This window comes from Borostomias antarcticus, assembly GCF_949987555.1.
Source record: "Borostomias antarcticus genome assembly, chromosome: 33".
NCBI classification, from domain to species: domain Eukaryota; kingdom Metazoa; phylum Chordata; class Actinopteri; order Stomiiformes; family Stomiidae; genus Borostomias; species Borostomias antarcticus.
In genome coordinates, this window is record NC_140266.1 from 715289 (window position 1) to 730783 (window position 15495).

The following is a 15495-nucleotide window of genomic DNA, read 5'->3' on the forward strand; positions in this document are numbered from 1 at the left end:
GTGATAATGTCCATTGTTATGAGCGATGTTAACACTAGAGGTTTGATGTGTGTTAATTGGGATGCTATGGCTCTTAAGGGTTTATGGGATATTCTGGGTTATATGAAGTGTGTGCGTGTGTGTGTGTGTGTGTGTTCAGATTCACACATATGGTTTGTTAGTTTTAAACCTGAGGGCAGCTCTGAGTTTGTCATCTCACCCCACACTGTACCATAGCTCCTACTAAAGAGGTTTGGTGTGTGTGTGTGTACGCGTGCGTGCGTGTGTGTGTGTGTGTGTGCGTGTGCGTGTGTGTGTGTGTGTGTACACACACAGAGCTGACAGCCTAATTCTTGTTCTTTTGTCTAATCCTCCCTGCATATTATTATAACACACTTCTGTTCTCATGCCGGTACGAGTAAATTAAACCTGTTTGCCAAATCACCCTCTTGTCTCCCTTCCATTCTCTTCATTCTAAGAATGACTAACATCACCTTAGTTGCACCAGTCAGAGCTGATGTTTTGACGTCTGGGGTCTATCTGACTGCCGACCCAAGCGAGGTCAAGGTTCACCTCGTAGTAGGAGCCAGGTTTAGGGGTTAAGGTTAGAGCAAAGATTAGATTCGGGCTGGGCAAGCTCATAATAGACATGCTAATAACACATTAATAAACTCAAGGCATAAGGTAGAATATCTATTTCAATAAACATAGTGAAGAAGATAAATTCGGGTCCTCAAGATGTCCCTTTAGGTTTTTAGGTTTGGTGGCCAAGAATAGTCTGTGACAAAACAACATTTCCCAGAAGCCAACACACTTTTGAGGGATTTTAGTGAAGGAACTTGCAGGTAATCTAATCCCCAGAGAACAGGAGGATCAGAATACAAAATGCACATAGTTTCATTCATACTAGCAAAAAGAAAAGGTGTGGCGTGAGCCTTATTGCCTTATCTTGTTGAATAAGCGTCCCATTCACACATTTATGGGTGTTCTGCCAACTTTGCCTCCCTACTCATTAAATGTGTCTGGTTCTCCACTTCCACCTCACCATTACTTCCTGTCTGCCATATCTTCCTTAACCCTATTCTATTTCCTGGTCCTATCTCTTTTATACTTTGTGACCTTCCTGCGACTGCTTGCATGTACACGTACACACACACGATTCAAGATTCAATGTCTTTATTTGTCACATGTAACATACCTGTACGTGTACAGTCACATCCTGGGCCCCAGGATTAACAGGTACAGGGGCCCCCCAGGTGTACAGGGGCCTATGGGCCCATTGTTTTATAATCCGCCTGTCCGTATGTGGCTGATAAGAGTTAACATCTGAAGTAAGTCAGCAGTGTTCACGCCAAGTGTCCCAAGTAGCTCCAAGTATCGAGTTCTCAAATCACGTGTAAGGAGCAAATCTCTAGTCATCGTGCTCAAGTGGAATTAATCAGTACTGAAGTCCAAGTTTTTTTTCCCAGTGAAGTTTGAAGGTGCTAAACTCAAGTCTGATTTGAGGACCACATTTCCCTGGCATTAGAAGGCAATTTGTATTCAGAAAGTGACTTTATCCACATTGTAAGACATGTATGGGGAATCTAACTAAACCAGATGACCTAAACTACCTCTTATCAACATACAAATCACATCAAACACCAGGTATATATAGGGCCTCAGCCTATAGCCTGGAAGACAGACAAAAAAACACAATGTTCGTGTGAGGCTGGCTGGCTTCCAGGCTAGCCTGAACCATGTGTCTGTGGAGTCCACATCTCGGCAATAAATAAACATCTATTATGGCTCTTGTGGTCTGGTCCGTAGAGTAATACAGTGGGACAGCCTTTGGTATCAATTTTGACTGATCTGATCTGAAAAGTCTATATGCCCCCCAGTTACATGATGTAGTGATAATGATTTAATTATTAGGCCCTATAATAAAATCAGTCCTCAACCTTCCATAGAGAAAAACCGATTCAGAGATGAATCTGAACACAAGCTCTTATGGTGGGGGTGATTATAGCTGCCTAGTACAGAATCATTTTGTGTATATTTCAGGTTCCCCGGGGGAAATAGCGAAGCCAGATGGAACTTGTTCCAGCTACATTGAGCCTTGTCAAACTTCACAACCCTGTTGACCAACACACCCACCCTGGATCCGGTGCTGTGATTGGCTGATACGCCCCGAGACTATTCTGGCCAATCAAATCCCGCTCATACGGGGCAGAAACATTGTCAGCCAATGGGGATCGCCAGGCGGTGGATTGGCACCAGGAACTTACGAATTATTGCAACTAAGCATTTGGCTTCGTCATAAAATCAAGTTCAGGATCTCTTCCACCTTCCTCTCTCTCCCCGTCTCACACCAGGCGACTCGTTCTCTAACCTCCTCTAACATCAGCAAGAAAACAACCATGTCTGAGAAACTACCTTTCAAAGTCGGTCAGTATTCATTTGATTGCTTTATCAGTCAGCCACGAGATTGTTTAATGAATTAGCTAGTTATTTGGCTAAATGTTAGCTGTTCATTGACGTTATATCGGGTATATATTATGTATATTCATACACAACAATATATATTATTAGGGCTTGCAATCGTATGCAGCGATGCTGTTGTAACAGTTACAGAATTGAATAGTGTGCAAGGTGTTTGGTGATGGCTGGTTTAGCTCGCCAGAATTAGTTAGCTTAGGTAGCGTACCAACCAGTTATGTGGATATTTAATGAAGCTTTTCCTAAATCATCCAGGTATTTATATCTTGCTCGCTATCGTTAAGACTGTCATCCGAGTTGTGACACATGGTGGCTGCACGCGATCCTTTGTTGATATTGTATTAGATATCCTTCCGTTGCGCTCAGGAAGTCAACTTGTGTTCAGTGACTTTAAGCTATATTCAGGACTGCATCCAATTTAATTCAATATATGTCCAAAGATTCAGTATTTGGTTGACATTTCGATATGAACAGCTTGAAACACTTGGCTCAGGAAAGCATGGTTTCATTCAAAAGTCACTTCTGCAGAGGTAGTGGTAGTTGTAGTCCATTCGTGGAGGTTGGTGCTGTAAGGTCTCTGCTTCCGCTCGCTGATAAAACTACATCTCCCATGAGCCATTGCGCAGCGCCGCTAGTCTGATTGACAGGCGCAGGCAAGGAGGGCGGCGAAATCAGGGTTCTACTTTTCATGGGAATGCACGTGGTGGATTAAACTACAGCTTTGTGCTTTATGGTTGCATTGTTGTTCTCGGGAGTTAGACCAATGTCTACTTTTAATCCCACATCATTAACTCAAACTCAAGCCTTTTACTTACTAAAACTATTATTTTATGTACAGCTTTTATGTAATAGCTATGATAAAGTGGCACGTCTGCACACGTTTAACTTAGAATGTCTCACTGCTGGAGTTGCATGGTCTACCTCTGCTCAGCACCAGTACCTGGGAAGCAGGTGTTTTTACAGGAGTAGAAGAAGCCTGGTTACTCAGTGGTGATAGTGGTGATGATATAGCAAGCAGAGGATTGGACTTTGACCCTGCATACTCTGGGTCAGAGGTCCTCAGCCCTGCAACATTGGGAAGACTAGTATCACCTACACTCACACACACACACACACGCATATCAGTTTTGTCAGACTCTGCATATTTGGGACACTTGAGCTTAGGGTTGTAAAATATAATATAGGAATATTTAAAGTTGGAAACTTTCCATGGGAAGTAACAGGAGTTAACGGGAATTTATGGGAATTAACGGGAATAAATTGGGATTTCAGGGTTATTTATACCAACTGTAGTCACCTTGTCATATACAGACATAAATATAAACATCAATTATGTTTTGTCATAGCAGACATGCAGGTAAACATTTCTAATACAATTTTTATTTTTTTTATTTTTAAAGAAGAGATTTTTGACTTTGAGTAGAACCTTAATGGATTCTACAACCCTCTTAGTGTGCAGGATGCTAATTAGCTGTGCACGTAATGGAAGAATGCACTGGACAGGGTTGAGATTGAACCAAATGTTCCTCAACGACCGAATCCTCCTCAACAGCTAGTAGGGGGTAATTGGACTCCAGGTCAGGGTCAATTGGCTAACAAAGTTTCCGGAAATGTAATGGAATTTTCCCACCCCTTTGCAACCCCTCTTGAACCCCACGCCCCCACACACAAGGTCAGTTCATGAGATTCAGGGAGTTTCAGGTCTGCTCCAGTCCAGGCTGGAGGGGTTTGCCGTTCTGCTGGCTTGTCCAGTCTTCTGACTGCAGAGTCGAGTAGGGGGGGGGTCTGGTTATGAAGCCATGGAGCCTGTGGTGTACTAGGACGGTTATACAGGGAGGTGTAGGATTGCAGCTGTTAGGGGGAGCATCCAGAAGTGGAGGGGTCAGGGGTGACAGGCAGCTTCTAATATCAGACTGACTCCACCCGGCAGACCCCGGCTCGGCTCGGGCAGAGTACAGCTGTCGGTTGCTGGGCAGCTGAAATGAACCAATCACCACTGGCCCACTCGCTTCGACGACTCCGCCCTCCCGGCTACGTCGCTGCGTCTCCTAAGGGCTCCAGATACGTCATGGCAGTCACCTAGAATCTGCTCTAGTGACCTGGACGCAAGGACGGGTCCTTTTCACACACAAACGGGCGTCCGTGTCACGTGCCTGTGGCCTCGCTGGCCGGTCACAGGGAAAACACGGGGGACGATGGTTTGTGAATTTTGAGCTGTCAGGTCTGTTTGGTTAATCTGTGTTAATCCCGTGTTAAACAGTCTTACTTTAACCCTTTTAGTACAGTGAGTTCAGTGCCAACATCCCAAATATTAATTGTTTTTTTCCTATTACTGTACAAGTGCAGTTTCTCAGATTTCAGGAATGGTGGATTTCAGTGTTGGATTTTTTAATATTTTATATATATTTATTTTTATAAATTATTTTGATATTTTTACAATTTTGCCGGGTAGACGGTCATATTCAAAGGGCTAATAAAGGTTCTCTTTCTCCCTCTCTCTCTCTCTCTCTCTCTCTCTCTCTCTCTCTCCCCCTTCCTCCCCCCTTTAGCTGACATCAGCCTGTCCGAATGGGGGAGGAAGGCCATCGACATCGCTGAGAACGAGATGCCCGGCCTGATGAAGATGAGGGAGATGTACGGCCAGTCCAAGCCGCTGACCGGTGCCCGCATCGCCGGCTGCCTACACATGACCCTGCAGACCGCCGTCCTCATCGAGACCCTCACCGCCCTGGGGGCCGAGGTGAGACCGGAGAGACCCTCGGGGCCCAGGGGCCTCAACCTCCACTATTATCGAGTCCTGTTCTCGCTGACCCCTGGGGCCAAACCGCTCTCCTACTGACGGGTCATCCTAGTTCCCTCCCCCAAGGCCAGGCGGGGTTTATCAAAGCCCACTGTTGCTAAGCGAGGGGACTTTATCAGTCCGCTCTGCTCCAGTTCTGCCAGTCACAAACACGGCCGGGGGTCAGAGAGGGACAGGGAGGGAGGGAGGGAGGGAGGGAGGGAGGGAGGGAGGGGGTCTGACTGACTTACTGAGTGCTTGGAGAATTTAGTTTAACCCCTCTCCCTCTCTCTCCCTCTCTCTCCCTCTCTCTCTCTGTCTCTCTCTCTCTCTCTCTCTCTCCCCCCCCCCCCCTCCTGTAGGTCCAGTGGTCCAGCTGTAACATCTTCTCCACCCAGGACCACGCTGCCTCGGCCATCGCCAAGACTGGCGTTCCAGGTACACCCACCTGGGGTCAGGGGTTACACCTGCCACACCCACCTGGGGGTTAACGCTGCCAACAGCTGTTTGTTATGTGGTCGGACCGAGCTGGTTGTGCTCCATGTTCTAGATGTAACGCTTGAGGGAGGAGGGGGGGGGGGGGGGTCTTAACAGCCATGTCTTTGTTGTAGATGTATTTTTGTGAGGTGGACTGTTATGCAGTTCTTTCTTACAGTAGCTGCCCTGTTCCAATAGCAGCAGCAGCAGCTCACTGTATCCACCCCCAGTCCGTCTGACTGGCTGTAGGGCAGCCTGCTACCTCACACCCCCACACCCACCACCCCCACACCCCCACACCGTCACCAGCACCCCCCCACCACCCCCACACCGTCACCAGCACCCCCCCACCACCCCCACACCGTCACCAGCATCGCCAGAGCCCAGCTGTAGCAGCAGATGGCCAGATGGCCCTGATCTCAGTCCAGATCCCCCCCAGATCTTTTTTCCTCTACTGTAGCCTGCGACCAGGCCTCTCTCTACACCCCGCCCCCCCCCCCGCCTCAGAACCAATGGGATCATCAGAACCACTTCCCTTTTAAAGGCCCTCATGATGAGTCAACTATCATAGTCAATCTAACCAACTAGCAAACAGGAAATCTGTCAAGGTGGAAATGCAAAGGATAGGATTTCTTGTTGGAAAAAGTTGAAGTAGTAACTTAACCTCTGTCTCCCCCCCCCCCCCTCCCTCCCTTTCTCCCTCCTCCCCCCCCCCCCCCCAGTGTACGCGTGGAAGGGGGAGACGGATGAGGAGTACGTGTGGTGCATCGAACAGACCATCTACTTCAAGGACGGCCAGCCCCTCAACATGATCCTGGACGATGGGGGTGACCTCACTAACATGGTGCACACCAAGTACCCCAAACTGCTGGCTGGTACGTACCTCTCCATCCCAGAGAAAAGATCATATATATATATATATACATACACGTACGTACCTCTCCATCCCAGAGAAAAGATATTATATATATATATGTGCGCACATCAGGAACAAACTGGTGTTGAACCAAAAAGAACTCAAGACAAAGAGCTCCCTCAGCAAGCTGCCTGTCCCGTGCTTCATTTCCTTAAAGCTGAAAACACAACGTTTCTCCCGGAGGGCTTGGTTAGGATGAGAGTGGGTGAGCAGACCCTTCCTGGGAGAAACGTTATGTGTGTGTGGTTTTAGGGAAATGTGTCCCTCTCTCTCTCTCTCTCTCTCTCTCTCTCTCTCTCTCTCTCTACCTCTCTCTCTCTCTCTGTCTACCCCTCTCTCTCTCTGTCTACCCCTCTCTCTCTCTCTGTCTACCCCTCTCTCTCTCTCTGTCTACCCCTCTCTCTCTCTCTGTCTACCTCTCTCTCTCTCTGTCTACCCCTCTCTCTCTCTCTCTACCTCTCTACCTCTCTACCTCTCTCTCTCTACCTCTCTACCTCTCTCTCTCTACCTCTCTCTCTCTCTCTCTGTCTACCCCTCTCTCTCTCTGTCTACCCCTCTCTCTCTCTGTCTACCCCTCTCTCTCTCTGTCTACCCCTCTCTCTCTCTGTCTACCCCTCTCTCTCTCTCTCTGTCTACCCCTCTCTCTCTCTCTCTCTCTCTCTCTCTGTCTACCTCTCTCTCTCTGTCTACCCCTCTCTCTCTCTGTCTACCCCTCTCTCTCTCTGTCTACCCCTCTCTCTCTCTGTCTACCCCTCTCTCTCTCTGTCTACCCCTCTCTCTCTCTGTCTACCCCTCTCTCTCTCTCTCTGTCTACCCCTCTCTCTCTCTCTCTCTCTCTCTCTCTCTCTCTCTCTCCCTCTCTCTGTCTACCCCTCCCTCTCTCTGTCTACCTCTCTCTCTCTCTGTCTACCTCTCTCTCTCTCTCTACCCCTCTCTCTCTCTCTACCCCTCTCTCTCTCTGTCTACCCCTCTCTCTCTCTGTCTACCCCTCTCTCTCTCTCTCTCTGTCTACCCCTCTCTCTCTCTCTGTCTACCCCTCTCTCTCTCTCTGTCTACCCCTCTCTCTCTCTCTGTCTACCCCTCTCTCTCTCTCTGTCTACCTCTCTCTCTCTCTCTGTCTACCTCTCTCTCTCTCTGTCTACCTCTCTCTCTCTACCTCTCTCTCTCTCTCTGTCTACCTCTCTCTCTCTCTCTGTCTACCTCTCTCTCTCTCTGTCTACCTCTCTCTCTCTACCTCTCTCTCTCTGTCTACCTCTCTCTCTCTCTCTCTCTGTCTACACCTCTCTCTCTCTCTCTCTACCTCTCTCTCTCTCTCTCTCTGTCTACCTCTCTCTCTCTCTGTCTACCCCTCTCTCTCTCTCTCTCTACCTCTCTCTCTCTGTCTACCCCTCTCTCTCTCTCTGTCCACCCCTCTCTCTCTCTCTCTGTCTACCCCTCTCTCTCTCTCTGTCTACCTCTCTCTCTCTCTCTCTCTACCTCTCTCTCTCTGTCTACTTCTCTCTCTCTCTGTCTACCCCTCTCTCTCTCTCTGTCTACCCCTCTCTCTCTCTCTCTACCTCTCTCTCTCTACCTCTCTCTCTCTCTCTCTCTGTCTACCCCTCTCTCTCTCTGTCTACCCCTCTCTCTCTCTGTCTACCCCTCTCTCTCTCTGTCTACCCCTCTCTCTCTCTTGTCTACCCCTCTCTCTCTGTCTACCTCTCTCTCTCTCTCTACCTCTCTCTCTCTGTCTACCTCTCTCTCTCTCTCTCTCTGTCTACACCTCTCTCTCTCTCTCTCTACCTCTCTCTCTCTCTCTCTCTGTCTACCCCTCTCTCTCTCTGTCTACCCCTCTCTCTCTCTGTCTACCTCTCTCTCCCTCTGTCTACCTCTCTCTCTCTCTGTCTACCCCTCTCTCTCTCTCTGTCTACCCCTCTCTCTCTCTCTGTCCACCCCTCTCTCTCTCTCTGTCTACCTCTCTCTCTCTCTGTCTATCTCTCTCTCTCTCTCTCTCTCTCTCTCTCTCTCTCTCTCTCTGTCTACCCCTCTCTCTCTCTCTCTCTCTCTCTGTCTACCCCTCTCTCTCTCTCTCTCTCTCTCTCTCTCTCTCTCTACCTCTCTCCCTCTGCTCCTCTGGTCATTGTTTGACCTCAGAGCCATTATGTCTTGTAACCTAGCTATCGAGCAGAGTAGATTCCAATCTAAAAGCTAGTAGGGAATGGAGAAAAATGGAGGTCCCGGCACTCACGTTTTAGTAGAAAAAGGATTTTAATTAGGACAATGTGGACAGCGGACGCCATTTATGCCTCCCTCAGCAGAGTACACAGCGCCCCAGCCAGGGCGCGCTAACGACCGCTAGAAATAGACCTGTGCTCCCAGATGGGTCTTAGCTAACGCCACACTGCTGCGTTGCATCAGACCTGTCCCTCCAGGCTGTGGTGAAGCTATGTAAATACACCCCCCCCCCCCCCCCCAAATTAGAGCCCCGCCCCGTCTCTGCTCGTCCACTTGAACATTGCTCAGTCTGTGCTCTACTTTTGTTTGTAGCTTTTGGGACTTGCTGATTCGGCCTATTCCCAAATCCAACAGTTCCCAGCCTGTCATTCGCGGTATTAGCCACTAGGTGTCAGTGTTTCTCCTGACGGCTGTGGTACTGGACCTGTGAACATGCTCACCCTAATCTCAGAGTCCCCCACAAAGCCTAAACCCTGAACTCTCAGACCTGATGAGGTCATCTGGTAAGTGATTGAGTGTGAGAGGCTGAGGGGGCTTGAAATGGTATAAATAGGAATGAGAGCACGTTGCCACGTATCACGTTACGTTGACGACGCCAAAACGTGTTCTTTGGGGTTTGGGACTTTTTAATTTACGTGTTGCATTTTTCTTGTACGTGTAAAGTAATGTTGGGCTGCGTCTGATCCCTGTTAGCTGAACATTTTGACTGAAGGGGGTCTTTAAGTGTGTGTGTGTGTGTGTGTGTGTGTCTGTGTGTGTGTGTGTGTGTGTGTGTGTAGGTATTCGGGGTCTGTCTGAGGAGACCACCACTGGAGTCCACAACCTGTACAAGATGCTCAAGAAGGGAGAGCTGAAGATCCCGGCCATCAACGTCAACGACTCCGTCACAAAGGTAGAGCAGAGCAGGACTGAATCTCTAACTCACACCGCTTGGGAGAAATGGTCTGTGGACGTCTCGTCTGGCTCTCTGACATGTCACAGACTTGTATTGACCTCTTCTCTTCTCCTCCCTCACCTCTCTCCCTCCTCTTCTCCTCCCTCGCCTCCCTCTCCTCTTCTCCTCCCTCACCTCTCTCCCTCCTCTTCTCCTCCCTCGCCTCCCTCTCCTCTTCTCCTCCCTCCCTCCCTCTCTCTCTCTCTCCTCTTCTCCTCTCCCCCTCTCTCTCTCCGCTCTCCCCCTCTCCCTCCTCTTCTCCTCTCTCCCTCCTCTTCTCCTCCCTCTCCTCTCTCTCTCCCTCCCTCTTCTCCCTCGCCTCTCTCCTCTTCTCCTCCCTCACCTCTCTCCCTCTCTCCTCTCTCCCTCTTCTCCTCCCTCTCTCTCTCCCTCCTCTTCTCCTCCCTCACCTCTCTCCCTCTCTCTCTCCCTCCTCTTCTCCTCCCTCACCTCTCTCCCTCTCCTCTTCACCTCTCTCCCTCTCTCCCTCCTCTTCTCCTCCCTCGCCTCTCTCCCTCCTCTTCTCGCCCTCTCGCCCTCTCTCTCTCTCTCCCTCCTCTTCTCCTCCGTCCCTCCTCTTCACCTCTCCCCTCTCCCTCTCCCTCTCTCTCTCCCTCTCCTCTCTCTCTCCCTCCTCTTCTCCCTCGCCTCTCTCCTCTTCTCCTCCCTCTCTCCTCTCTCCCTCTCTCCCTCCTCTTCTCCTCCCTCACCTCTCTCCCTCTCTCTCTCCTCTCCTCTTCTCCTCCCTCACCTCTCTCCCTCTCTCTCTCCTCTCCTCTTCTCCTCCCTCACCTCTCTCCCTCCTCTTCTCCTCCCTCACCTCTCTCCCTCCTCTTCTCCTCCCTCGCCTCTCTCCCTTCTCTTCGCCCTCTCGCCCTCTCTCTCTCTCTCTCTCTCCCTCCTCTTCTCCTCCGTCCCTCCTCTTCACCACTCCTCTCTCCCTCCCTCTCTCTCTCTCTCTCTCTCTCCCTCCCTCTCTCTCTCCCTCCAGAGTAAGTTTGATAACCTGTACGGCTGCAGGGAGTCTCTGATCGACGGTATCAAGCGTGCGACGGACGTGATGATCGCGGGGAAGGTGGCGGTGGTGGCGGGGTACGGCGACGTGGGCAAGGGCTGCGTCCAGGCCCTCAGGGGCTTCGGGGCGCGCGTCATCGTCACCGAGATCGACCCCATCAACGCCCTGCAGGCCGCCATGGAGGGTCAGTCACGGCTGTCTTGGCTCTTCCGTGTTTTGCGTGGGCGCTTGAGAGATCTTTCTTTCTGCGTGTTGGCCATGAGGAGGTTTTTGATTTTTTTTTCTCTCTCTCTCTCTCTCTCTTTCTCTCTCCATCTCTCTGTCTGTGTCTCTCGCTCTATCTCTCTCTCTCTCTTTCTCTCTCCCTCCCTCTCTCTCTCTCTCTCTCTCTTTCTCTCTCCATCTCTCTGTGTCTCTCGCTCTATCTCTCCAGGCTATGAGGTGACCACCATGGAGGAGGCGTGTAAGGAGGGCAACATCTTCGTCACCACTACCGGTTGTGAAGGCATCCTCCTGGGAGAGTAAGTACCAGTAGATGACCGTAACACTGTAGTACCAGCAGAGACCAGCAGATGGCAGCACCGCCACAGAACTGTAACACTGTAGTACCAGCAGAGACCAGCAGATGGCCGCACCGCCACAGAACCGTAACACTGTAGTACCAGCAGAGACCAGCAGATGGCAGCAACGCCACAGAACCGTAACTGTAGTACCAGCAGAGGCCAGTAGATGGCAGTACACCACAGCAGAGTAGCCCCAAGCAATAGTCTCAAACTGTTGGGCCACTTGGTCAATACAATACAACTTTTACTCTTTACAATACCGTGTGGCTTTAGAAAATCAGTTTTTTCATATTGTAGTCAGCCATTACACCTGCCGCATGCATATCCATGTTATCACTGGACCAGATACTGTCAACATCATAAATACATGACACAGACTTAATATAAACAGGCAGGACCCGGCTCTCAAACAATGTATTGTTTTCTCCCAAAGAGACATCAAACCTAACGTGTGTTGTGTGTTGTGTGTGTGTTCAGGCATTTTGAGCAGATGAAAGACGACTCCATCGTGTGTAACATCGGACACTTTGACTGTGAGATTGACATGGCTTGGCTCAATGCCAACGCTGCAGAGAAGATCAATATCAAGGCACAGGTACAACACACACACACACACACACACACACACACACACACACACACAGCCAGGAACATCAACATTAGCTACATACAGAAGGGTGAAGAAGGAAAAACCTGAATAAATGAGTGGAGAAACAGGAAAATGAATGCAGATGCTTCCATGCAGGTGGTACTGCATGATAGAGTTGAGCAATTAACATCCCATCATGCTCTGTGGGATGTTTAAATATGTTGAGCAAGCCCAGTTGAAAAGCAATTCTTCCTCACGTGACTGAGAATGTCAATGCAGGATATGACTCTGAGCAAGAACAGTCTGTCAACAACTGCTTAGTGAGGGATATTATGGTAGAGTTACAGGGTAACACTTTACAATAAGGGTACATTAATAAGCATTAGTGTATAAATACCCCCCAAATTCCCAGTTTATTCCTGTTCCCATTAATTCCCATTAATTCCCATGGAAAGTTTCCAACTTTGAATATTCTCAGAATTTTGCAACCCTACTGCTCAGAGACCCACACACACAAACTCCGCTCTCCTCCTCCCAGGTGGACCGTTACCGCATGAAGAACGGACGCCACATCATCGTGCTGGCCGAGGGGCGTCTGGTCAACCTGGGCTGCGCCATGGGTCACCCCAGCTTCGTCATGAGCAACTCCTTCACCAACCAGGTCCTGGCCCAGATCGAGCTGTGGAAGAACACCAGCAAGTACCCCCTGGGCGTCTACTTCCTGCCCAAGAAGGTGAGGGGGTCACACACACCCCGCAGGCCACTTCCTGTCCGTCCTCAGAGGGCTCGCTATTGATGGCAACATACGTCGCTAATACTAAAAAAAACAAAATAGAAAACGGACTCATTTCAAGACTTGACTTACTGTAATTAATTTTTCACTAGCCTCACAAAAAAACAAAACAGACTTCAGCTCATTTAAAACTCTGCAGCTCGGCTGTTAATCAGAACCAAGAGCAGAGAGCACATTAGTCCAGTCTGGGCTGCGCTGCAAAGGCCTCTGGTAACATTGAGTTGATTTTAAGGGCCTCCTCCTTGTAAACACAGCCCTTAATCAATCAGCCTTCAAGAACGCTGTGATCATCTACTGTGGTTTATTAGAGGTTCCCAGTAACGGTCAGAAGAACATCGAGAGTTCACTCATTGTCATTTATGCACCAAAGCTATGAATACACATTACAGGGAAGCTAGCTTGCTAAATATATCTTTTTTTTTTAAAGAAAGCTAAAAACGTATCTCTTCACGGTAGCTTTTCACTAGCTCCTTTTACGCTTGCTTGCTACTGACCACTTTTTAAAATTTAGTATTTTACTGATTTCTCAGAAAATAACCCCATCTGGAAAAATCATTGGTCAGCCTTCAGAAAGTTAAAACACTTCACAGAGGAACAGACACGTATGTGAACGAGGACAGGACCAACGACCGCTCAGAAGATTCAAACAATATTACATTAGTCATTTAGTTGACACTTTTATCCAAAGCGACTTACAATAATTGCATTTAACGTAGGAACCATCAGTGTACTACTTGTGAGTTTTGACAAGTGCATCTCCTTTATAAAACAAGTGACTAAGAGCATTGTCTAGTGCTGAAGGCAAAGTGAAGGATTGCAAGCTAAAAATACAATAGTCCTGATGGTGGCGCTACAGCAACTGTCAAGATTAAAACTTAAAAAATCATAAATCATCTGTATGTGCTGTATAACTTTACAACCACCACTAAAATGTAGGCTCAAGTGAGCAGACACGTCCATTTTCTTTGATCTGGCAGAATTATGAAGTCCATCTCTCTGTTTTTTTCTCAAACTGTAAATCTTGGGAAACCTCTCCTCCCACATTTTTGGTCAAATGACACCCCGATTGCTACACTGCATCGTCTGACTCTCTTCCACAAACGATCTTCACAGATTTTTGAAATATCAAAAATGTATCCCACAGCGCATCGTGTTTTATTGGAAACAGTACTTTACTACCACAAATTCTCGCTCAATAATTCTTAGATGTTCACGAAAGAAAACGACAACATTTAATGACATGGTAGATGTAGCATGAAATCTTTCAGAATTTCTCTTGGCTCAACAAGAACATGACCTTCCCTTGGTGTCTGGCTGTGAGTTCACGCCGCGGGTGATGCAGAATAAACACGCTAATGCTACTCAGACATTGTACTGTTTGGATTTCAGACACATGATTTTAAAGATTTTTAATTTAAGAAGTTTTAAATAATTGGAGTCGGGGCAGAGACGCCCAGCCTGAGCCCCGTACCCCTAATAATAATAATAATAAATATATATTATGTACTGTAATGCTGGATGGTGGGGATGAAAAAAGACAGGCTCAGTAACCACAAACAAATGGACACCAGCCTGAGTTGAGTATACAGTATGGTAGCCTTGATTGATGGTAGCCTTGATTGATGGTAGCCTTGATTGATGGTAGCCTTGAAACCTGTAATTTAGTGATTTTTGAACATGCACACACTTAATTGAAGCCATATGTGGGACAACAGCACCTGTGTGATTCATCCCTCAACCCAGACCAGCCCTGTGAGAACACACTGTCCAGAAACAACCCCCAACTCTCTCTCTCTCCCCCCCTCCCCCTTTCTCTCACCAGCTGGATGAGGAGGTGGCCGCAGCCCACCTGGACAAGCTGGGCGTCAAGCTGACCAAGCTTACGGCCAAGCAGGCCACGTACCTGGGGCTGCCCCTCGAAGGCCCCTTCAAGCCCGACCACTACCGCTACTGAGGGCCCTGCCTGGACCTGGGGGCCCCGCCCGGAGCGGGAGCTGGAGGCTGGGGGTGCTGGAGGACTGTCAAGGGGGGGTAGGGGGTGTGCTACTCTACAGGACTCCACCAAAGGCTACTGTAGAACATCATTGTTAATGTTCGTCTGTAAATTGCTCTCATCACTGTCTTTCCACACACACACACACACACACACGCCTCCAGACCCCTACCTCTGCCCTCTCTGTGGCCCGCCTCCCTACAACAACAACAACAACGAGTGCTTATTGGCTTCTAAAGGCGCCATTCATGTTCTAAATTGCATTCCCCGTTTAGATTGTGGCCTGAGAATGCCTGGTGTTTTAGGAGAACCACAAACCCCCATCTACTGCTCAGAAGGTCTGGACACGCCCGCATACAGGCTACTGGCGCCGGTCACCAGGTGGTGGCTAGCGACCGCTGTCTTAATGAGACCTCCGCCAAGCGCGTCAGGCTGCCTGGCTTCAGGGACCGCTCTCTCGTCTTATTTCTCTGCCTTTTCCCGTTATTGTTTGAATCTGGACGTTTGTAAGAAGGGGGTAAACCAGGAGTAAATGTTGAGTGAGTTTGTGCCCATGATCTCATTTCCTGTTGTTAATCTGGCCAATGAGCTCGGTGTCATCCTGGTAGGGGGGTGTGGTCAGGCTGAAACGGTTGCGTCCGTCTTCGTCTATACGCGTCGCGGTTTCCACTAAGGCGTGTCGTGCGAAGTGTGACGGAATAAAGAATGAGTTGGATGTGTATTTTTTTTCTGTCTTCAATTTATTTCAAGGTGATCGGTGATGAGTAG

General features: G+C 48.8%; 1 protein-coding gene across 1 annotated transcript; it reads left to right on the forward strand.

The window, feature by feature from the left end:
- Window positions 1–2271: 2271 nt before the first annotated feature.
- Window positions 2272–15448, forward strand: ahcy (adenosylhomocysteinase). Its single transcript, XM_084460659.1, has 10 exons — window positions 2272–2406; window positions 5007–5197; window positions 5599–5674; window positions 6436–6588; window positions 9620–9732; window positions 10766–10973; window positions 11223–11310; window positions 11830–11947; window positions 12480–12674; window positions 14557–15448. Exons 1-10 carry the CDS (start codon window positions 2379–2381, stop codon window positions 14686–14688), a joined length of 1302 nt encoding a protein of 433 aa, XP_084316785.1. The 5' UTR covers window positions 2272–2378; the 3' UTR covers window positions 14689–15448.
- Window positions 15449–15495: the final 47 nt, after the last annotated feature.

Coding starts and splice junctions, on each gene's coding strand:
- ahcy (XM_084460659.1), top strand. CDS start 2,379: ATGTCTGAGAAACTACCTTTCAAAGTCG. Junction 6,589..9,619: donor GTACCCCAAACTGCTGGCTG/GTACGTACCTCT, acceptor GTGTGTGTGTAG/GTATTCGGGGTCTGTCTGAG. Junction 12,675..14,556: donor TCTACTTCCTGCCCAAGAAG/GTGAGGGGGTCA, acceptor TTCTCTCACCAG/CTGGATGAGGAGGTGGCCGC.